This window comes from Pristis pectinata, chromosome 5 (assembly GCF_009764475.1).
Source record: "Pristis pectinata isolate sPriPec2 chromosome 5, sPriPec2.1.pri, whole genome shotgun sequence".
In the NCBI taxonomy this organism is placed as follows: Eukaryota; Metazoa; Chordata; class Chondrichthyes; order Rhinopristiformes; family Pristidae; genus Pristis; species Pristis pectinata.
In genome coordinates this window covers 7549884-7574470 of record NC_067409.1, presented here as the reverse complement: position 1 = coordinate 7574470, position 24587 = coordinate 7549884, and the positions used below count along the sequence as shown (strand labels likewise).

General features: G+C 47.5%; 1 protein-coding gene across 3 annotated transcripts in view; it reads right to left on the bottom strand.

Annotated features, from left to right (window-relative positions):
- The window catches only part of LOC127570154 (pituitary adenylate cyclase-activating polypeptide type I receptor-like), a 229968-nt gene that overhangs the window by 109375 nt on the left and 96006 nt on the right, over nt 1–24587 (bottom strand). For all 3 annotated transcript variants that reach the window (XM_052015398.1, XM_052015400.1, XM_052015401.1), the window contains exons 5-7: nt 9826–9933; nt 6409–6518; nt 4201–4307 (exon numbers count right to left, since the gene is read on the bottom strand). In XM_052015398.1, coding sequence (XP_051871358.1) covers nt 4201–4307; nt 6409–6518; nt 9826–9933 — 325 coding nt within the window. The remainder of the gene's footprint in view (nt 1–4200; nt 4308–6408; nt 6519–9825; nt 9934–24587) is intronic.

The following is a 24587-nucleotide window of genomic DNA, read 5'->3' as shown; positions in this document are numbered from 1 at the left end:
CAAGTGCCGCCACGCTTCTGGCGCCAACATAGCACGCCCGCAACTTCCTAACCCGTACATCTTTGGAATGTGGGAGGAAACCGGAGCACCCGGAGGAAACCCACGCAGACACGGGGAGAATGTACAAACTCCTTACAGACAGCGGCAGGAATGGAACCCGGGTTGCTGGCGCTGTAATAGCGTCACGCTAACCGCTGCACCACCGTGCCTGCCCACACACTACCGTGCCTGCCCCTACCTGGGATAAAGATGTTCACCATCCACCTTTTCTATGCCCCTCATAATTGTATAAACCTTTAATAATAAATCTGATTCTGATTCTGACCCTTCAGCCTCCGTCGCTCCAAGGAAAACAGTCCCAGCCGATCCAGTCTCTCCTTGTAACTCAAGCCCTCCAGTCCCGGCAACGTCCTGGTGAAGAGACGGCCGATGCTGGAATCTGGTGCAAAGGACAAACTGCTGGAGAAACTCAGCGGGTCAGGCGGTATGTGGACAATCCTGATGCAGGGTTTCGACCCAAAATAGAACATAGAATATAGAACGGTACAGCACAGAACAGGCCCTTCAGCCCACAATGTTGTGCTGACCTAGCTATTCCCTCCTGCCTACAGACTGCCCATATCCCTCCATTTTCCTCTCATTCATGTGCCCATCCAAGCCCCTCTTGAAAGCCCCCAATGAGTTTGCCTCCACCACCCTATCAGGCAACGCATTCCAGGCGTCCACCACTCTCTGAGTGAAAAAACGTACCCCTCACGTCTGTTCTGAACCGACCCCCTCTCACCTTAAATGCCTGCCCTCTGGTATTGGATCGTTCAATAATGGGAAAAACTTATTGCTTGTCCACCCTATCTATGCCCCTCATAATTTTATACACCTCCAACAGATCACCCCTCAGCCTCCACCGTTCCAGAGAAAAGAGCCCAAGTTTGTCCATCCTCTCCTGATAGCACATGCCCTCTAATCCAGGCAGCATCCTGGTAAACCTCCTCTGCATCCTCTCTAAAGCCTCAACATCCTTCCTGTAGTGAGGTGACCAGAACTGCACGCAATACTCTGACAGTTTCTTTCCCTCCCACAGATGCTGCTTAATCTGCTGAGTTCCTCTGGAAGATTGTTTGATGCTCTAGAATGAGGGGAGATGGATTGGACGCACTTGGAGTACACAGTTTTGGTCACCCTGTATTAGGAAAGATGTGGTTAAGCTGGAGAGAAGATTTACAAGGATGTTGCCAGGACTCGAGGGCCTGAGTTATAGGGAGAGGTTGGGCAGGCTGGGTCTTTATTCCTTGGAATGTAGGAGGATGAAGGGCGACCTTATAGGAGTGTTTAAGATTATGAGAGGCATAGATAAGGTGGACGATAACAGTCGTTTCCCCAGGGTAGGGGAGTCCAAAACTAGATTTAGGGTGAGAGGGGAAAGATTTAAAAGGGACCTGAGGGGCAACTTCTGCACACAGAGGGTGGTGAGTATATGGAACGAGCTGCCAGAGGAAGTGGGTGAGGCAGGTACAAAGGTATCACTGAAGAAGCACTTGGATAGGTAAATGGAGGGGCGGGGCTTAGAGGGATATAGCTGGGTGGGCACCGTGGTCGGCATGGACTGGTTGGGCCGAAAGGCCTGTATCCATGCTGTATTGCTCTACGACTCTACACCATCAGCCTCAGAGGAGCAGGCTCAAGGGATGAGCCCTTTTCCACTCCTTCCTGTTCCGGGGAATCCAAGAGGTGATTTATGGATTAGTTGGTTGATGAAGAGAGAGAGAGACACAGAGAGAGAGAAGGTGACAGAGAGAGAGAGAGAGAGACAGAGAGAGGGAGAACACAGACCAGACAGATGAATGTGTGTGAGGTGCAGGTCGGTGCTGTAGAAATTCTCTTTCCCACGTCTGATGGACAGTGTTTAATGAGAAGTATTACCTCTGTTTCTTTCTCCACAGAAGCTTCCTGACCCTCTGAGTATTTCCAGAATTGCCTGTTTTTATTTCAGATTTCTGACATCTGCAGGTTTTTATTCTCATCAGGTCCAGTGGCACCGTGTAATTGGCTTATAATTGTCACGTATACAGTGAAAAACTTCTCTTGCATACCGTCCATACAGATCAATTCATTACACAGTGCATTGAGGTGGTACAAGGGAAAACAATACAGAATGCAGAATAAAGTGTTACAGTTACAGAGAAAGTGCAGTGCAGTTAGACAATAAGGTGCAAGGCCATAACAAGGTAGATTGTGAGGTCAAGAGTCCATCTTATTGTACTAGGGAACCGTTCAATAGTCTTATAACAGCGGGATAGAAACTGTCCTTGAGCCTGGTGGTACGTGCTTTCAGGCTTTTGTATCTTCTGCCCGATGGGAGGGGGGAGAAGAGAGAATGTCCCGGGTGGGTGGGGTCTTTGATTATGTTGGCTGCTTTACCGAGACAGTGAGAATGTAGACAGAGTCCATGGAGGGGAGGCTGGTTTCTGTGATGTGCTGGGCTGCGTCCACAACTCTCTGCAGTTTCTTGTGGTCCCGGGCAGAACAGGTGCCGTACCAAGCCGTGATGCATCTGGGTAGGATGTTTTCTGTGGTGCATCTGTAAAAATTGGTGAGGGTCAACGGGGACTTGCCGCATTTCCTCAGCCTTCTGAGGAAGTAGAGGCGTCGGTGAGCTTTCTTGGCCGTGGCATCAAACATGACATGGGTCAGGTTGACCCCTGAGCCAGAGGGTCACGGGATCACGGCCCACTCCTGACCCGTGCAGCAGCCTGCGGGTGCCTGTGCTGTCTTTGGACATGTGCTGCTGAGCAAGGTTGGGTTGTGCTTGGAGGGAGTTCAGTGCAGGATTATCTTAATGGTGAGGGCTCTGAGTGCGGCGAGGGGAAGGAGGAAATGAGAGTGTGGAGTTTGTAACAAGTGCATACGATGGAGTATAATGCGGGCAATCGAAGCTCGTCTCCCCGACCTCCAATCTGGAGTGCAGAATGGAGGGAGGGCAGACTAGCCTCAAAGAGATCATAGAACACAGAACAGTACAGGCCCTTCGGCCCACCATGTCTGTGCCGACCATGATGACAAATTAAGCTCATCCCATCTGCCTGCACATGATCTATATCCCTCCGTTCCCCGCATATTGATATGTCTGTCTAAAAGCACCACCATCGTATCTGCTTCCACCTTCACCCCTGGCAGCCCGTTCCAGGCACCTGTGAACAAAGGTTGGGTTGTGCTTGGACAGAGTTGTTCTTAGTCACAGAATGTTGAACTCTAAATGTGCTTATCTTGCTATCCAATAGACGGTGACCAGTAGTAAATAGTAGACTTTTTTTTTCTTCTTTTGCATGAATCTGTGTGGGACACTGGGATTCAGAGGTTGAGAGGGATGTGGTGCACTAGAACATACAGCATGGAAACTCACCAAGTCTGTCTCACAGAACATACAACATACAACAGTACCGCACAGGAACAGGCCCTTCGGCCCGCAATGTCTCCGCCGAACACGATGTCGATTCAAACTGCCTGCACATGGTCCACATCTCTCCATTTCCTGCACATTCATGTGTCTAACAGCTTCTTAAACATAGTATCTGCCTCCACCACCACCCCTGGCAGCACATTCCAGGCACCCACCACTCCCTGTGTAAAAAAAAACTTGCCCCGCACATCTCCTTTAAACTTTCCTCCTCTCACTTTAAATGCACGTCCACTAGTACTTGACATTTCTAACCTGGGTAAAAGATTCTGACTGCCTACCCTGTCTATGCCTCTCATAATTTTATAAATATCTATCAGGTCTCCCCTCAGCCTCCACCGCTCCAGAGAAAATTACCTAGGTTTGTCCAACCTCTCCTTTTAGCTCATACCCTCTAACCCAGGCAGCATCCTGGTGAACCTGCACCCTCTCCAAAGCTTCCACATCCTTCCTGTAATGGGGCGACCAGAAGTGCACACAATACTCCAAGTGCAGCCGAACCAAAGTTTTACACAGCTGCAACGTGTTGACCACTTATACTAATCCTACACCAGTCCCATTTTGATTCTCCCCACATTCCCAATTCCCTGTCAGAGGAGATGCCTCTTCCCACCTCCTTCATCTCCTCGGGAATCCGAGGACTTATTCTGGGGAGCACAATTTACGGCAGCGCAAATCCCCTTGGAGTTTTTTGCAGGACGCGGAGTTTAAGCTGGGTGTTGAGAATTACTGGAGGAAGATCTTACCTAAACCGGCAGAGTATAATCATTGCGATGGCCAGGGAAACCAGGGAGGTGCTGTAACCAACAGTGTAGAGAGCTTTGACCGACACATAATACCGACCCTGCAAGAGCTAAAAGAGATTGTGTGTCAGTACCACAGAGCTATAGCAATTGAGGAAGAACATGTCTTGTACTCATTCACTACCTGCTTAGATGGTTCACTGTAGCACTATAACTGTAGCCCTAACTATCACACAGTGATTAAAACATTAACACAGAAGATGTAAGCATCCAAATCAGCACCAACGCCAGTGTGGCAGTTAGCATAACACTATTACAGTGCCAGCAACCCAGGTTCAATTCCGGCCACTCTCTGTAAGGAGTTTGTACGTTCTCCCCGTGTCTCCGTGGGTTTCCTCCAGGGGCTCCGGTTTCCTCCCACATTCCAAAGACGTACGGGTTAGGAAGTTGTGGGCGTGCTATGTTGGCGCCAGAAGCGTGGCGACACTTGCGGGCTGCCCCCAGTACACTCTACGCAAAAAAGATGCATTTCATTGTGTGTTTCGATGTACATGAAAATAGGTAGAGCGAGCGAGGGCTTTTGTTTTGGAGAGGAGGAGGATGAGAGGTGACTTGACAGAGGTGCACAAGATGATAAGAGGCATAGATCGAGTGGACAGTCAGAGACTTTTTCCCAGGGTGACAATGGCTAACACGAGGGGGCATAATTGTAAGGTGATTGGAGGAAGGTATAAGGGGGATGTCAGGGGTAAGTTTTTTACACAGAGAGTGGTGGGTGCGTGGAACGCACTGCCAGCAGAGGTTGTGGGAGCAGATACATTAGGGACATTTAAGAGAGTCTTAGATAGACACATGAATGATAGAGAAATGGAGGGCTATGTGGGAGGGAAGGGTTAGATCGATCTTAGAGCAGGATAAAATGTCGGCACAACATTGTTGGCCGAAGGGCCTGTACTGTGCTGTAGTGTTCTGTGTTCTATGTTGGCTTGAAGAGAAAGCAGAATCTAGTGTTACAATTACAGAGGAAGTGCAGTGCAGGGAGACAATAAGGTGGAAGGTCATAACGAGGTAGACTGTGAGATCAAGAGTTCATCTTTCAGCATATGGGAGGTCCGTCCAAGAGTCCATCAAATGAGACCTTTTGGTAGGTCAAATATGTTGGCGGAATATAGTCTTAATGGTAGGACTCTTGGCAGTGTGGAGGATCAGAGGGATCTTGGGGTCCGAATCCATAGGACGTTCAAAGTGGCTGCGCAGGTTGACTCTGTGGTTAAGAAGGCATATGGTGTATTGTCCTTCATCAATCGGGGAATTGAATTTAGGAGCTGTGAGGTATTGTTGCAGCTATATAGGTCCCTGGTCAGACCCCACTTGGAATATTGTGCTCATTTCTGGTCAGCTCACTACAGGAAGGATGTGGAAGCCATAGAGAGAGTGCAGAGGAGATTTACAAGGATGCTGCCTGGAATGCAGAGCATGCCTTATGAAAGCAGGTTGAGGGAACTCGGCCTTTTCTCCTCAGAGAGACGGAGGATGAGGGGAGACCTGATTGAGGTGTATAAGATGATGAGAGGTGTCGATAGGGTAGATAGTCCGAGGCTTTTCCCCAGGGCTGAATTGGTGGCCACAAGAGGACATAGGTTTAAGGTGCTGGGGAGTAGATATAGAGGAGATGTCAGAGGTAAGTTTTTTACTCTTGTGAGTGTGTGGAATGGGCTGTCGGAAACGGTGGTGGAGGCTGATACGATAGGGTCTTTCAACAGACTGTTAGATAGGTACATGGAGCTGAGAAAAATAGAGGGCTATGGGTAAGCTTAGTAATTTCTAGGGTAGGGACATGTTCGGCACAGCTTTGTGGGCCGAAGGGCCTGAATTGTGCTGTGATTGTTCTATGTTCTATGTTCTAACAGTGGGATAGAAGCTGTCCTTGAACTTGGTGGTACGTGCTTTCAAGCTTTTGTACCTTCCAACCTGCACATCTTAGGGATGTAGGAGGAAACCGGAGCACCCCAGGGGAAACCCAACCAGTCACAGGAAGAGCGTGCAAACACCACAAGTCTCTGGAACTGTGAGGCAGTGACTCTACCAGCTGGTTCACTGTGCTGCCACACATGAGGAATGGGGGCAGGAGGAGGGTAGTGAAGAGGTTCTACAGAGAAAACGAGACACTTTGGTACAAGATGCAAAGCTTACAGTGATGAACAGAATTACCTGGTCTCCGATCTCGGTGATATTCTCATCAATTCCACACGCTTCGTAGTAATGGGGAAAGGTTTCCGACCACCCTTCGTACGTGCAGTTCCTGTAGACTATCCCTAAATCTGAAGAGTTTTCGACACAATCCATTTCAGTAAAGCATGAAGAGAAACCATCTGCCCTTCAGATTAGACGTCAGGGATACCAGGCCTTTGCAAAACCTCTCCGCAAACCACCCACTGAGTGATCGAGTCCGGGACCCCCCTCACCCACCCATTTACCTCCAATGCCATGCACGAAGCCCTCTTCCTCGCCAGAAATACCTCCTCTCCATTGTGGTAGAGGCAGCAACCAATGGGGGTTGCTCCACCCACCCAATTCATGCAGTGCCCAAGGATTTCCCTCTGGTTGACATCTGGATTTGTATATCATTTTATTCAGAATGGATCTTATTACTGTGTGAGTTTAACAGTGTCGTGTCTAGTGAACTAGGATGTGGATATTATATGGATTTATATCTGATTTAGAACCTATAACAGTACAGTACAGGAACAGGCCCTTCAGCCCATGATGTTGCGCCAAACTAATAAGATATTGGAGGAGAATTAGGCCATTCAGCCCATCGAGTCTGATCCGCCATTCAATCATGGCTGATTTTTTTTCTCAACCCCCATTCTCCTGCCTTCTCCGACATAACTGCTATTTCCCTTCAACCATTTGGTTCTTGAACCAAACTGCACAGCCCTAATCACTACAGTTTGGCAACACTATGACCACTTGGATCACTTTGCACTAAAATGGACTTTTTTTGTTCAGGTGGTGTTCCTTCTTTTAGAATTTATGTTTAATTTATGTTTTTTCTTGTGAATGCTGTTTATCTGATGCTATGTGCCCGTGATGCTGCTGCAAGTAAGTTTTTCATTGTACCTGTGCACACATGGACTTGTGCAGATGAGAATAAACTCGACTTTGACTTAGAATTTAATCCTTAACCCCCTTACCAGTCAAGAACCTATCAATCTCTGCCTTAAATACAGCCAATGACTTGGCCTCCACTGCCCTCTGTGGCAACGAATTCCACAGATTCACCACTCTCTGGGGGGACATGAGCAGGAACACAAAGGAATGCCAGTGCTGGACTCGGATAAGTAAAGTGTGGGGGGGGGGGATGGGAACCATTAGGGGAGAGGTCTATGGCTGGTGGAACCAGAACCAGATGGGAGGGAAGGGTTACCTAAAATTGGGAAAACTCAGTGTTCATGCCATTGTGTTGTAGACGATAACATAATAAATATATTGTGTCTATATTCACAGAAGGAGACACCAGAAATCTCCTGGAGATAGTGGTGAACAATATGTCCAGACTGACTAAAGGGCTGAAGGAAATTAGCACTAGTTAAGTGCTAGTATTGGTGAACCAATAAATCCAACTGAAAAAGATACTGGCTGTCTACTCTATCAATGCCCCTCATAATCTTATAAACTTCTATCAGGTCTCCCCTCAGCCCCCGCCGCTCCAGAGAAAACAACCCAAGTTTGTCCAATCTCTCCTTATAGCACATGCCCTCTAATCCAGGTAGCATCCTGGTGAAGCTCTTCTGCACCTTCTCCAAAGCCTCCACATCCTTCCCGTAATGGGGCAACCAGAACTGAATGCAATACTCCAAATGCAGCCTAACTAAAGTTTTACAAAGCTGCAACATAACTTCCTGACTCTTGAACTCAATTCCTCGACTAATAAAGGCAAGCATGTCACACGCCTTCCTTACTGCCCTATCAATCTGTGCAGCCACTTTCAGGGAGCTATGGACTTGGACCCCAAGATCCCTCTGGACATCAACATTGTTAAGGGTCCTGCCATTAACTGTGTAGTGCCCCTTTACATTTGATCTCCCAAGGTGCAATACCACACAATTGGCCTGAATAAACTTCATCTGCCATTCCTCTGCCCATATCTGCACCTGATCTATAACCCACTGCTATATGTTGGCAATCTTCTACACCATCTGCAACACCACCAATCTTTGTATCGTCTGCGAACATACTAACCCACCCATCCACATTTCCATCCAGGTCATTTATATACATCACAAACAGCAGAGGTCCCAGTACGGATCCCTGAGGAACACCACTAGTCACAGACCTACAGCCAGAATAAGTTCCTCGACCACTACCCTCTGTCTTCTATGGGCAATCCAGTTCCGAATCCAAACAGCCAATTCACCATGGATCCCGTGCATCTTAATCTTCTGGATGAGCCTCCCATGAGGGATCTTGTGAAACACCTTATTACGGCAGAGGTAGATAGATTTTTGATAAGCAATAGGGTAAAGGTCTAAAGAGGTAACTAGCAACGTGGAGCTGAGGTGCATATTAGATTAGCCAGTAAAATGCAGAGCAGGCTTGAGGGGTCAATTGGAGGCACAAGAGACTTCAGATACTGGAAATCTGTAGCAACACACACAACGTGCTGGAGGAACTCAGCAGGTCAGGCAGCGTCTGTAGAGGGAAATGGACAGTCGCCCTAAACAGTCCTTCCAGGTGAGGCAGTCCTTCATATGTGAATCCCTCGGTGTCCCTTACTGCACCCGATGCTCCCGGTGCGGCCTCCTCTGCATCGGTGAGACCTGACGCAGATCGGGGGACCGCTTCGTCGAGCATCTTCGCTCTGTCCGCCGCACTATCCTACACCGACATGTATGTCCATGGCCTCCTCCACTGCCGAGTCAAGGCTAGACACAGTTTAGAGGAACAAGACCTCATATTGCGCCATGGTAGTCTCCAACCTGACGGCATCAACATCAGTTTCCTTATTTTTCCCCTTTTCCCACCGGCCCCCATCACCCCATCTCTTTCCCCTCCCCCACCATCCCCATCTGCCCACCACCCACACATCCCGCCCTCTGGTTCCCCTTCCCTTTTTTTCATGGTCCACTGTCCCCTCCTATCAGATTCCATCTTCTTCAGCCCTTTGTCACTTCCACCTATCACCTTCTAGTTTCTTACATCATTCCCGCTACACCCCCCCCCTCACCCTCCCTCACTTGCCTATCACCCCCCTCACCTGGATCCACCTATCACCTGCCGGCTCCACCCCCACCTTTTTATACCAGCTATCTCCTCTCTTTCTTTCCAGTCCTGATGAAGGGTCTCGACCCGAAACGTCGACTGTCCATTTCCCTCCACAGATGCTGCCCGACCCGCTGAGTTCCTTTGTGAGGAGCCAATTCCTGCTCCTAATCCATATGTGCTATTGGTTGGACTCTAAGCAAAGGCCCTGCATAGTTCTTGCAACGCCAAGCTCGAGGGAGACCTAATGTCCAAGCTGGGAGGAGAAGCAGTGGCAGGTTCGTGATTTGGAAGGGTCACAATGCTTCTGTCTGGTTGGCCCCACCGTCTGAGGAATTACCCACAGTAGGTCCGCGGTATTACCGTTATCAGTGTTAATGAGCCTGAAGTATCCCGGGCAGGTGACCGAAATAACGTCGCCGTAAGCTGCGTTTGGCCAGCAGGTTATGTTGTCCCACATTCCTGGACAGTCTGCGGAGAGAAGGAGCAGGAGGGTATCAGAGACTGAGCCCACAAGTTAACAGCCCCATCGGAATAAGGATCAGAGGTTTGGTAGCAAGGGCTGGGATTGTTCCTAATTGTGAACATATCCAATGGCCTGTCCTGGGCCCAGCACAAAGATGCAACCACAGGGAAAGCAGGCCAATGTCTTTACTTTCTTAGAAGGTTAAGGAGGTTCGGCTTGTCACTGAACACTCTAACATTCTACAGATGTACAGTGAAAAACTTGTCCTGCATACCGTTTGTACAGATCAATTCATTACACAGTTCAGTTACATTGAGCTAGTACAGAGTGCATTGAGGTAGTATTGGTTGCATCATGGTCTGGGACGGCAATTCGAATGCGCAAGGACGTAAGAAGCTGCGGAGGGTAGTGGCCTCTGCCCAATACATCACTGGCACATCCCTCCCCACCATCGGTAGTATCTACAGGAGACGCTGCCTCAAGAAGGCAACGTCCATCATCAAAGATCCTCACCATCTGGGCCGTGCCATCTTCTCACAGCTACCATCGGGCAGGAGGTACAGAAGCCTGAAGTCCCACACCACCAGGTTCAGGAACAGCTACTTCCCTTCAACCATTTGGTTCTTTAACCAACCAGCACAACCCAAATCACTACCACAGTGCAGCAACACTGCGACCACTTTGTACTACAATGGATTTTGTTTGTGCCAATCATGTTCTTACTTGTATAATATATAATTTACATTTTTCTTGTGAATGCTGCTTATCTGATGCTATGTGCCTGTGATGCTGCTGCAAGTAAGTTTATCATTGCACCTGTGCACACATGTACTTGTGCAGATGACAATAAACTCGACTCAACTCCTGGTGTTGGTCATGGGCCAGTGGGCAGTACTTTTGTGTCTGAGTTGGATTCTTGCAAATCGAGTTCCACTCCAGAGGCTCAAGGACAAATATCCAGGCCCACTCTCCAGTGAAGCAGTGGGGGAGTACTGCACAGTCAGACATGCCTTGTCTTTTGGGTGAGCTGGTGAACCAAGGCCCTGTCTGGTCTCCCAGCAGGTAAAAGACTAAACAGCACCATTCCGAATGAGAGCAATGTTTCACCTGCTTTCTTGGACATTTGTTCAACTGAAACTCATCTGGTCAGGCAGCATCCAAGGAGAAAGATGTTGTAACCTGAAAAGTCATGGAGCAGTAATGTATCTGTTTCCATCTCAATAGATTGGTATTGGTTTATTATTGTCACGTACCGAGGTACAGTGAAAAACTTGTCTTGCATACCGATCGTACAAGTCAATTCATTACACAGTGCAGATACATTGAGTTACTACAGAGTGCATTGAAGTAGTACAGGAAAAAAAGCAAGAGCACAGAATAAAGTGTTACAGCTACAGGGAAGTGCATTGCAGGTAGACAATAAGGTGCAAGGTCATAACAAGGTAGATTGTGAGGTCAGAGTCCATCTCAACGTATAAGGAAACCGTTAAATAGTCTTATCACAGTGGGGTAGAAGCTGTCCTTGAGCCTGGTGGTACGTGCTCTCAGGCACCTGTATCTTCTGCCTGATGGAAGAGGAGAGAAGACAGAATGACCTGGTAGGTGCAGTCTTTGATCATGCTAGCTGCTTCACCAAGGCAGCGAGAGGTAAAGACAGAGTCCATGGAGGGGAGGCTGGTTTCTGTGATGCGCTGGACTGTGTCCACAACTCTCTGCAGTTTCTTGTGGTCTTGGGCAGAGCAGCTGCCGTACCAAGCTGTGATGCATCCAGGTAGGATGCTTTCTCTGGTGTATCGATAAAAGTCGGTGAATGTCAAAGGGGACATGCCAAACTTTTTTAGCCTCCTGAGGAAGTAGAGGCACTGGTGAGCTTTCCTGGGCATGGCGTCTATGTGGTTGGACCAGGACAGGCTATTGGTGATGTTCACTCCTAGGAACTTGAAGCTCTTGACCCTCTCGACCTCAGCACCACTGATGTAGACGGGTGCATGTACACCACCCGCTTTCATGAAGTTAATGACCAGCTCAGATTGGCTCAGTATTTCCAATGTTTTCTGTTTATAGTTCAGGTTTTCTGGTTATCTCGACAAGGCTGCTGTGTGCAAAATGGTTGCCCCAGTTATGGCAAATGAGAAGTACTTCAGTAATAACCATAACCATAGAACCATAGAACCATACAGCACAAAACAGGCTCTTCGGCCCACCATGTTGTGGAGTCATAGAGTCACAAAGCATTTAAATAGGTCCTTTGGCCCACTGACCATCAGTCAGCCAGGTACTGTATACTAACCCTACACTAACGCCATTTTATTCTCCCCACATCCCTGTCAACTCCCCCCGCCCCCCCCCCACCAGATTCTACCACTCACCTGCACACTGGGGGCAATTTACAGTGGCTAATGAACTAACCAGCCAACCCACATGACTTCGGGAGGTGCGAGGAAACCATCATGATCACAAGGAGAACACGCAAACTCCACAAAGACAACACCAGAGATCAGGATCAAGCCCAGGTCACCAGAGTAGTGAGACAACAGTACTACCCGCTGCCTGGTAGGAGGAGAATTTTGTGCACAGTGAATGATGATCTGGAACATTCTCTTCCTGCAAGGGGGGTGGGGGGGGCGGTAACGGTGAAACGGGTTCATAGGAATAGAACAATCAAGTGGTCCAGTTACTGGACTACAGCTGAGTTGATTGATATTAGGAGAGAGCTCAGCTTATGGGGGATCAATGTGATTGATGGAATTGCTCTGCTGAGAGCTGGCATGCACCCAGTGAGCCAAATGGCCTCCTTCCACCATTCAAAGGAAGTATTGTAAAACCAGCAATGAGAAAACGAGCTGATCGTGTGTAGGTAATGTTGTTTGACAGAAGGTTAAGGAGGTTCGGCTTGTCACCGAACACTCTAACAAGCTTCTGCAGATGTACTGTTGAGAGTATCCTGACTGGTGGCATCACGGTCTGGGACGGCAATTCGAATGCGCAGGAACATAACAAGCCGCAGAGAGTCGTGGGCTCTGCCCAATACATCACGGGCACATCCCTCCCCACCATCGGTGGTATCTACAGGAGGCACTGCCTCAGGGAGGCAACGTCCATCATCAAAGATCCCCACCATCCGGGCTCTGCCATCTTCTCGCAGCTCCCATCGGGCAGGAGGTACAGAAGCCTGAAGTCCCACACCACCAGGTTCAGGAACAGCTATTTCCCTTCAACCATTTGGTTCTTAAACCAACCTGCACAACCCTAATCACTACCTCAGTATAGCAACACTATGACCACTCTGCACTACAATAGACTTATTTTTTGTTCTAATTGTGTTCTTTCTTTTGTAATTTTGTATAATTTATGTTTAAGTTGTGAATGTTTTGTGTCTATGTGCCTGTGATGCTGCTGCAAGTCAGTTTTTCATTGCACCTGTGCATACATGGACTTGTGCATGTGGCAATAAACTTGAATTTGACATTGACATTCCTAAGTTATACCCCATCTTCCTCTCTTCATTGTTATTATCTGAGAGTAATGAGCACTCTGTTCTGGTTTTACAGATAGATGTTGAAAGATTGAGTTGGTATGAACAGGACACCAGTCAGAAGGTGAAGTACTCTCCCACACATTCTATTCTTCAGTGAAACATTTTCTCCCAGAGACTGCCAAGTGTGTCGAGAGTGGGGAAGCTTCAACAACTGAATTTAAATAAAGACTCGGTACCTTTTAACGCATTACAATGAAATCAGCCTTTTGATCTTTTGAATATTGTACTTAATGTGTCTGTATTTCTATGGAGAGCTTTCATTCAACCACTCAAGCATTGCAAATCTATATTTCAGGATGTGATTGTACTGGAGAGGGTGCAGAGGAGATTCACTAGATGCTGTCTGGGATGGAGCGCTTCGGTTATCCGGAAAGACTGGAGATTCTGGGTTTGTTTTCCTTGGTGCGGAGGAGGAGGTGGACAAAATTATGAGGGGCATAGATGCAATAGATTGGAAGCTTCTCCCCATAGAAGAGCTGTCTGGGTTTAGAGTAAGGGGGAGAAGGTTTAAAGGGGATTTGAGGAACATTTTTTTTCCATCCAGAGGGTATTGGTATTGGTTTATTATTGTTACATGTACCAAGGTACAGTGAAAAACTTATCTTGCATACCGTTTGTACAGATCAATTCATTACACAGTGCATTGAGGTAGTACAGGGTAAAACCAATAACAGAATACAAAATAAAGTGTCACAGCTACAGGGAAGTGCAGTGCAGGTAGACAATAAGGTGCAAGGTCATAAAAAGGTAGATTGTGAGGTCAAGAGTCCATCTCATCGTATAAGGGAACTGTTCAATAGTCTTGTCACAGTGGAATAGAAGTTGTCCTTGAGCCTGGTGGTACGTGCCCTCAGGCTCCTGTATCTTCTGCCTGAAGGGAGAGGAGAGGTGTCTGGGGTGGGTGGGGTCTTTGATTATTTTGGCTGCTTCACCAAGGCAGTGAGAGGTATCGACAGAGTCCATGGAGGGGAGGCAGGTTTCCGTGATGTGCTGAGCTGTGTCCACAACTCTCTGCAGTTTCTTGAGGTCCTGGGCAGAGCAGTTGCCGTACCAAGCCATGATGCATCCAGATAGGATGCTTTCTGTAGTGCATTGATGAAAATAGGTGAGCTGGAATACACTGCCTGAGGAGGTGGTGGAGGCAGAGACACTCACAACACTTCAGAAGTATCAAGGCATGGCAGGCTATGAACCAAATGCCGGTAATATTGTATATCTCTGTCAGAACCCACCTTCAGCCTCTCTCCCAGGGAAACAAACACAGCCTATCCAATCTCTCTTCATAACTGAGTTACTCCAATCCACGTAGCATCCTGGTGAACCCCCTCTGCAGGCGCTCCAATGCAATCACATCCTCCTTACACGAGCTGGAACGGGTGCGGAAAAGACTCACAAGGACGTTCCCGGCACTGGAGGGCTCGAGTTACAAGGAGAGGCTGGGTAGGCTGGGGGTTGTTTCTCCCCTGGAGCACAGGAACTGAGGGGTGACCTTACAGGGGTGGATAAAATCACGAGGAACAGAGAACGGTTACAGTCTTTTTCCCAGGGTGGTGGGGGGAAGGAGTCTAAAACCAGAGGGCATAGGTTTAAGGTGAGAGGGGAAAGATTTAAACGGGGGCCTGAGGGGCAACGTTTTCCACACAGAGGTGGTTGTGACGACGTTGCTCATTCACCCCATTCTCTGGATACTCCGAAGGCGAGGTCAAATCATTGGGCTCCCTGCTGAGTACTGGCGAGTACAGTGACGAGGTGTCTGAGCTCTTCAGCACCAGCTTTTTGATTGCAGTGTTTAAAAGACATTTAGACAGGTACATGAACGTGAAAGGTTTGGAGGGATATGGGCCAAACACAGGAAAATGGGACTAGCTCAGATAGACACCTTGGTCGGCATGGATGAGTGGGGCCGAAGGGCCTGTTTCCGTGCTGTGTAAACTCGGTGAGTCCAGCTGTAGCCGAACAGTTGGTAGCAAAGCCCTCTTGTTAGAAAGGATAACCGGTTCACAGCCTTCATCCCAACCCATTTTACTCTCAAATCCACAGGTCTGTAGAGTCATAGAGTTGAACAGCATAGAAGCTTCTTTCATCGGTGTTGAGATTCTTGTTAGAAAGTCACAACACCAGTGAAAGAAGCTTCTCTCAGTCTGCGTTAGCAATTAATAACAATGAAATCAGCTCTTAACTGTTGATATTTTATGAATGAATGCCAAGTAAAGTCCTGCAGCTCAGAGTAACGTTGTAAGGAGGGTTTAGAACTCATCCTATCTTGGTTCAATGGTCTGGGTGCAGTCGATGACCTCAGTGGGAAGTCTTCCATTTGCTGTAATCTGGAGCTCACACCTCACACAGCTGCCTCTCCCTCCTAAACTGTGCACAGGTCGGGATCAATTCCGTGTGCATTCACTGCGGTCAAAGCAAGAGCATCATCTGACCATCCTCAGGGATGGCTGGTTCACAGACTTCATCCCAACCCATTTTACCCTCAAATCCACAAGTCTGCAGAGTCACAGAGCTGTACAGCAGAGAAATAGGCCCTTCGGCCCATCATGTCTGTACCGACCATTGCACTCATCTCACTTGCCTGCATTAATTCCATCTCCCTCTATGCCCCGCTCATTCACGTACCTGTCCAGATGCCTCTTTAATGTTGTTCCTGTTCCTGCCTCCACCACCTCTTCTGGCAGCTCATTCCAGACACCAGCTACTCTTTGTGTGGAAAATTTAACCCTCAGATCCCCATTAAACCTCCCCCCCTCACCTTAAAGCCATGCCCTCTAGTTTTAGACCTCCCTACTATAGAGAAAGACTCAAACAAAGCACACAGTAATTTACAGAGCTCATTCAATCTTGTTCCATCGTTCATTCTATTTTCCCTCTAATTTCAGCCAAAAATTGTCATTATGTTGCTTTAAGAAAGCTTTAGAACAACTGACTAGATCTCCACAGCAACCTTTGTGCCTTGCTCTATACTTAACAGAGCAGTTGGGAGAAAATTAAGACTAATTCCCTATCTGCTGTCTCCGTAAATACAGACATACCTGTCAACAGAAGGGAGAATTACCCTGATCACAGAGACATTAGAGTCATACAGCACGGAAACAGGCCCTTCAGCCCAACTGCTCCATGCCGTTCAAAGTGCTCACCTAAAATAGTCCCATTTGCCCGCATTTGGCCCATATCCCCCTAAACCATGGAGATACAAGAGATTACAGATGCCGGAATCTGGAGCTACACACAAAATGCTGGAGTCAATCTCAGTGGGTCAAGAAGCACTTGAGTCCAGATGAAGGGTCCCGACCCAAAATGTCGACTGTCCATTTCCCTCCATAGATGCCGTCTGACCCATTGAGTTCCTCCAGCATTTTTTGTGTCGCTCCCTCCAAACTTTTCCATCCATGTACTTATCCAAATGTCTTTTAAATGTTGTTAATGTACCTGCCTCAACCACTTCCTCTGGCAACTCATTCCATATACGGACCACCCTCTGCGTGAAGAAGTTGCCCCTCAGGTCCCCTTTAAATCTCTCCCCCTCACCTTAAACCTATGCCCTCTAGTTTTTGGTTCCCTTTCCCTGGGAAAAAGACCGTGACCCCTCACCCTGTCTATGCCCCAAAGGACTGTGTGCATTCACCCAACCCGTGTCCAAGGTTGTTTCTACTTGTTGTACCCAGCACAGTGGAGAGGAGAGATGGTGTCAAAACACCAGCTTCTGTCTCACAGGATATTGCTGAGGTGATGATCATCAGCACTGCCCCCATCTCGGGACACCCTCCCACCCACATCGCATGTCCTGCTGCAGTAGCAGCTGACGTCGCAACGTGTACTGGCAGTGAGCTGGAAGGCCGGTTTCAGTTCTGCGGAGAGACTGGGTCTGTTCTCCCCGGGGCGGAGGGGGTTAACAGGGGACGCGATTGAGGTGTCTACAATGATGAGGGGTATCGATAGGGTAGACTGCAGGAAACCTTTTGCCCGTATCAGAGGGGCCGTTTGTCATGTATATGAACGGTCTGGATGGGAATGTAGGTGGCATGGTTAGTAAGTTTGTGGGTGACACCAGAGATGGAGATGTAGTCGATAGTGAAGATGGTTGTTTTAGAATCTGGATCAACTGGGAAAGTGGACAAAGGAATGGCAGATGAATTTAACTCCGACAAGTGCGATGTGATGAACTTTGGGGAGTTAAATCAGGCTGGGATATAGACAGAGAATGGCAGAGCCCTGAGGAGTGTTAGTCAACAGAGATACCTTGGGGTAGAAGCACATCGTTCCCTGAAAGTGGTGACACAGGTAGACAGGGCGGTGAAGAAGGCGTCTGGCATGCTGGCCTTCATCAGTCAGGACACTGAGTACGAGAGCGGGACGTCATGTTATGTCTGTACAGGACGTTGGTGGGACTGCACCTACTGTGTGCAGTTCTGGTCGCCATACGACAGGAAGGGTGTGATCAAGCTGGAGAGGGAACAGATAAGATTCACGAGAATTCACAAGGGACTGGAGGGCTCGAGTTGTAAGGAGAGGCTGGATAGGCTGGGACTGTTTCCCTGGAGCAAAGGAGGCTGAGGGGTGACCTTATAGAGGTTTATAAAATCATCAGGGGCAGAGATAATGTGGATGGTCATAGTCTTTTCCCCAGGGCAGGGGAGTCTAAAACCAGAGGACATACGTTTAAGGTGAGAGGGGAAAGATTTAAAGGGGACCTGAGGGGCAAGTTTTTCACACAGAGGGTGGTGGGTACATGGAACGAGCTGCCAGAGGAAGTGGCAGAGGTGAATACAGTTCCAATGATTAAAAGCCATCTGGACAGGTACATGGATAGGAAAGATTTGGAGGGATATGGGCCAAATGCAGGCCAGCGGGATTAGTTCAGGTAGGTACCTTGGTCAGCATGGATGAGTTGGGCCAAAGGTAATGACTTTTTTTTATGACATTAGGTGAATAAAAGTAGAAGACACAGACTTAGGCTAAGAGGCAATAGGTCTAGAAGGGACCTTTCTCACCCAGAGAGTGGTGAGTGTGTGGAACGTACTGCCTGAGAGCGCGGTGGAAGCAGGATCACTGACAGCACTTAAGAGGTGTCCAGAAGAGCACTTGAATTGCCCAGGCATGGGGGCCAAGTGCTGGGAGATGGGAGTAATACAGATGGGTGCCCACTGGGCAGTGTGGGAAGGGCCTGTTTGCTGTAGAACATAGAACATCGAACACTACAGCACAGTACAGGCCCTTCAGCCCACAATGTTGTGCCGACGTTTTATCCCGCTCTAAGATCTGTCTAACCCTTCACTCCCACAGAGCCCCCTATTTTTTATCATTCGTGTGTCTAAGAGCCTGTTAAATTTCCCTAACATATCTGCCCCCACAACCTCTGCCGGCAGTGCGCTCCACGCACCCATCACTCTCTGTGTAAAAAACTTACCCCTGACATCCCTCTTATACCTTCCTCCAATCACCTTAAAATTATGTCCCCTCGTGTTAGCCATTGTCACCCTGGGAAAAAGTCTCTGACTGTCCACTCGATCTATGCCTCTTATCATCTTGTACACCTCTATCAAGTCACCTCTAATCCTCCTACTCTCCAAAGAGAAAAGCCCTAGCTCGCTCAACCTATCCTCATAAGACATGCTCTCCAATCCAGGCAACATCCTCGTAAATCTCCTCTGCACCCTCTCTAAAGCCACATCCTTTCTATAATGAGGCGACCAGAACTGAATAGAATACTTCAAGTGTGGTCTAACCAGAGTTCGATCGAGCTGCAACATCACCTCGTGGCTCTTGAACTCAATACCCCGACTAATGAAGGCCAACATACGCCTTATTAACAAGCCTTGTATCTCTCTATGACTCTATAACGAGAATCATAGAGAGATACAAGGCTTGTTAATAACCTCTCCGTGTTTCAAATTACTCAAAGTCCCTGTTGGTCTTTGACTTATGCACATTAACTGTTCGGAGCAATCGTTCTGTGGTTGGTGATATCACTGCCACTTTAGGGTATTGTGTCACATAATAAACAGGATTAGGAAAAGGCCATTCAGCCCCACATGTCTGCTCCCCCACTATATAAGCTCATGTCCTCTGGAGTATTACAGAGCCCACCTAGACTAGAGGCATCATTGTAGCAGTCAACTCCCAACTGTACCTCAGTGCCATTTTCCAGTCCTCAGTCCTTTCCCCGTGATTCCATTTAACGTCAAAAAGATCACGTGGTTGACTATTGCAACATTGAATGCACTGGGCACAGTTGAGAGTTGACTGCTGCAATGAGCAGACTTGTTTCCTTGATGTCTCCAGTCTAGGAGGGCTCTGTAATACTCCAAAGGACGATGCAGGAAGAACCCAGATACACTGCAAGCATATCAACTGAAATATTGACGGCCAAGGAGAGCTAGCCAATTTACAGATAAACAAATTAATATAATTCCAGCACATCACTTGGGAGTCTGTTCCATCAATTTACTTACACACATTCGTTCTCCCTGTGACTGCGTGGGTTTCCTCCAGGTGCTCCGGTTTCCTCCCACATTCCAAAGACGTACGGGTTAGGAAGTTGTGGGCATGCTATGTTGGCACCAGAAGCGTGGCGACACCTGTGGGCTGCCCCCAGAACACTCTACGCAAAAGATGCATTTCACTGTGTGTTTCGATGTACATGTGACTAATAAAGATACCTTATCTTATTAATTCTGGACTTGGCTACATCTTGAATAACTTTGCCCTCCAGTATGTAACATTTATTTTCCTCTTGTGTGTCAGAGGCTGAGGGGAGACCTGCCAGAAGTTTATAAAATTAACAAAGGCATAGATAGAGTATACAGAATCTTTTTCCCAGGGTAGAAACGCCAAATACTACAGGGCAAATGTTTAAGGTGAGAGGGGGAAAGTTTAAAGGAGATGTGTGGGGCAAGTTTTTTTTTACACAGTGAGTGGTGGGTGCCTGGAACAGGCTGCCAGAGGTCCTAGTGGAAGAAGATACAATAGCAAAGTTTAAGTGGCATTGAGACAGGCACAAGAACATACATGAAATGGAGGGATATAGACCACACGGAGACAGATGCGATTAGCCTAACTTGGCATTATGGTCAGCACAGACATTGTGGGCCGAAGTGCCTGTTCCTGTGCTGTACTGTTCTATGTTCTGTCTCTCTTGCTCATCAAGAATTTACCTATCTCTACCTTAAAAATATTCAAAGGTCCTGATTCCACCCACTTTTTGTGGAAGGAGAGTTCCAAAGACTCAGGGACCCTCTGAGAGAAAAACTAACCACCTCGTTTCTCTTACGTGGAAAACTCGCTACTTTTAAAAACGGCGATTCTTAGTTCTAGACAGAATAGACGTCCTCTTCACTTCCACCCCCTCAGCGCCCTACAGGATCTTAAATGTTTCAACCCGAACAGAGAGGTTTACAGCAACAAGAGAGGTAACGTTTCAAATCAATGATGATTCGTCAGAGCAGCCACAATACGTCTCTGATCCCTGACCTGAAATGTTAACGCTGATTCTCCTTCCACAGACGCTGCCTGACCTGCTGAGTGTTTTTTTTTTGGTGTTGATTTCAGATTTTCCAACTTATCTGTCTGGCAGGATGGCTGCACAGGTTAGTTTATGAAGCAGTCTGTGTAGATGCTTGCAGTGTTTTCTTCTGAATTAATCTCTGTGAGTGTAATTGTTCAGGATGGCTGTTTTCTCCTGGTTTATTAACTGAATTATGTGGGTGTCATAATCTGTGTGATGCTCATACAATTATAATGATAACTCAGTTATAGAGTGTTGGCTTCATACTTTGATAACGGAGGACAGTCACTTCAGTCTCAGAGCTAATAAAGGCTCTGGCTGCAAATTCTTCAATGTATTGTTATTGCAGTTTTGATTAGAGAGTTCATTACTGCAGTAAGAAGCAAGGATACCCTTGAAGCAGTGAAAGAGGTTGAGTGGTGACCTTATAGAGGTTTATAAAATCTCAGGAGGCTTTAGGACAGGCTCTCAGGACAAATCTCAGGACATGGCTTTAAGGTGAAAGGGGTAAGGTTTAGGGGGAACATTAGGGGGAACTTCTTCACTCAGGGAGTGGTGGGAGTGTGGAACGAGCTGCCATCTGATGTGGTAAGTGCGGGCTCACTCTTAAGTTTTAGGAATAAATTGGACAGACACATGGATGGGAGCAGTCTGGAGGGTTATGAACTGGGTGCAGGTCAATGGGACTAGTGGAATAAAGTTTTGGCACAGACTAGAAGGGCTGAATGGCCTGTTTTCTGTGCTGTAGTGTTCTATGGTTCTGTGGTTCTAAAGAAATTTGGCATGTCCCCTTCAACCCTCACCAATTTTTATCGATGCACCATAGAAGACATCCTATCTGGATGCATGACGGCTCAGTACGGCAACTGCTCTGCCCGGGACCGCAAGAAACTGCAGACAGTTGTGGACACAGCTCAGCACATCACGGAAACCAGCCTCCCCACCGTGGACCCTATCTACACTTCTCGCTGCCTCGGTAAAGCAGCCAACATAATCAAAGACCCCACCCACCCTGGACATTCTCTCTCCTCCCCCCCTCCCATTGGGCAGAAGATACAAAAGCCTGAAAGCACGTACCACCAGGCTCAAGGACAGCTTCTACCCCACTATTATAAGACAATTGAACGGTTCCCTAGTATGATAAAATGGACTTTTGACCTCACAATCTATCTCATTATGGCCTTGCACCTTATTCTCTGCCTGCACTGCACTTCCTCTGTAACTGTAACACTTTATTCTGCATTCTGTTATTGTTTTCCCCTGTACTACCTCAATGCACTGATGTCATGAAATGATCTGTACGAATGGCATGCAAAACAAAGTTTTTTACTGTACCTCGGTACATGAGACAACAAAAAACAAATTTAACAATTTACCAATTTAGAGGCCATTCATTGTGTGTATCCTAACCTCAATAGTCCGCCAAAAATGCATCACCTCACATCAGGATTAAACTTCATCCACCTTTGATCTGCCCATCTCAGCAACCCATCAGTGTAACCTTGTAAAATGTTGGATTAGGGTCCAGATTGTTGTTTACATTGTATTTTTCCTTGAAGTTTTAGCTTTCTTTACGTTTGCTTACATGTTTGTATAATCAGCCGTTTGTCTGTAAAGTTTAGCAATTTATAGTAAAGTTAGTTCTATACTTCTGTAGTTTCTTTGTCTGCAGAGCTGAAACATGACTCAGTCAGTACCTGCTCACAGGGATTTTTCAATCTAAACCGGTTTAGATCACCTTACAAAAAAAAAGGAGAGAATGTGGTCAGGTTCCTTTGTTAGTTCTTTACTTGCCTTGCTTGCTGGTACAAGTTGAATCTGTCTGACCTGTACTACTATGAAAAGGCTGTAACCATAAGATTTGCGAGTCATTAGAACATATAACATAGAACAATTACAGCACAATTCAGGCCCTTTGGCCCACAAAGCTGTGCCGAACATGTCCCTACCCTAGAAATTACTAAGCTTACCCATAGCCCTCTATTTTACTCAGCTCCATGTACCTATCTAACAGTCTCTTGAAAGACCCTATTGTATCAGCCTCCACCACCGTTTCCGACAGCCCATTCCACACACTCACCAGAGTAAAAAACTTACCTCTGACATCTCCTCTATATCTACTCCCCAGCACCTTAAACCTATGTCCTCTTGTGGCCACCAATTCAGCCCTGGGGAAAAGCCTCTGACTATCTACCCTATCAATACCTCTCATCATCTTATACACCTCTATCAGGTCCCCCCTCATCCTCCATCTCTCCGAGGAGAAAAGGCTGAGTTCCCTCAACCAGATTTCATAAGGCATGCTCCGCATCCCAGGCAGCATCCTTGTAAATCTCTTCTGCACCCTCTCTATGGCTTCCACATCTTTCCTGTAGTGAGGCGACCAGAACTGAGCACAATATTCCAAGTGGGGTCTGACCAGGGACCTATATAGCTGCAACAATACCTCAGGGCTCCTAAATTCAATTCCCCGATCGATGAAGGACAATACACCATATGCCTTCTTAACCACAGAGTCAGCCTGCGCAGCCGCTTTGAGCGTCCTATGGACTCAGACCCCAACATCCCTCTGATCCTCCACACTGCCAAGAGTCCTACCATTAAGACTATATTCTGCCAACATATTTGACCTACCAAAATGAACCACTTCACACTTATATGGTTGAACTGTATCTGCCATTTGACTTCCAAAGAACCTTCTGCACAATATCATCTCCATCCCCTGCTCAATCGCAACAACTTCACCAGTTTCCATGTCACATCTGAACATGGTACTCCCCTCCTACATTCAGATTCTGATTGTTAATGTATGCAACAGACGGCCAGGATCCCAGCACTGATCGCTGCGATACCTCACTGGTCACATCACATCCCTGCAAAAAAAACACAGCCCTTCGTCATCTGTCCGCTATCACCAAGCCAATTTCTGATCCACTTTTGCCTACTTGCACTGGATCCCATGGGCACGGTAGTGTAGCGGTTAGTGTAACGTTATTACAGCACCAGCAAACCGGGTTCAATTCTGGCCGCTGTCCGTAAGGAGTTTGTACGTTCTCTCCATGTCTGCGTGAGTTTCCTCCGGGTGCTCCAGTTTCCTCCCACATTCCAAAGACTTGACACTCACCAACTTTTATCGGTGCACCATAGAAAGCATCCTATGTGGATGCATCACGGCTTGGTACGGCAACTGCTCTGCCCAGGACTGCAAGAAACTGCAGAGAGTTGTGGACATAGCCCAGCACATCACGGAAACCAGCCTCCCCTCCTTGGACTCTTGTCTTTACTTCTCGTTGTCTTGGTGAAGCAGCCAGCATAATTAAAGACCCCACCCACCCGGGTCATTCTCTCTTCTCTCCTCTTCCATCAGGTAGAAGATACAGGTGCCTGAGGGCACGTAACACCAGACAGCTTCTAACCCACTGTGCTAAGACTATTGAACGGTTCCCTTATACAATGAGATGGACTATGACCTCGCGATCTACCTTGTTGTGACCTTTCACCTTTTTGCCCTGCACTTTCTCTGTAGCTGTGACACTTTACTCTGTACTATTATTGTTTTTACCTGTACTACCTCAATGCACTCTGTACTAACCCAATGTAACTGCACTGGGTAA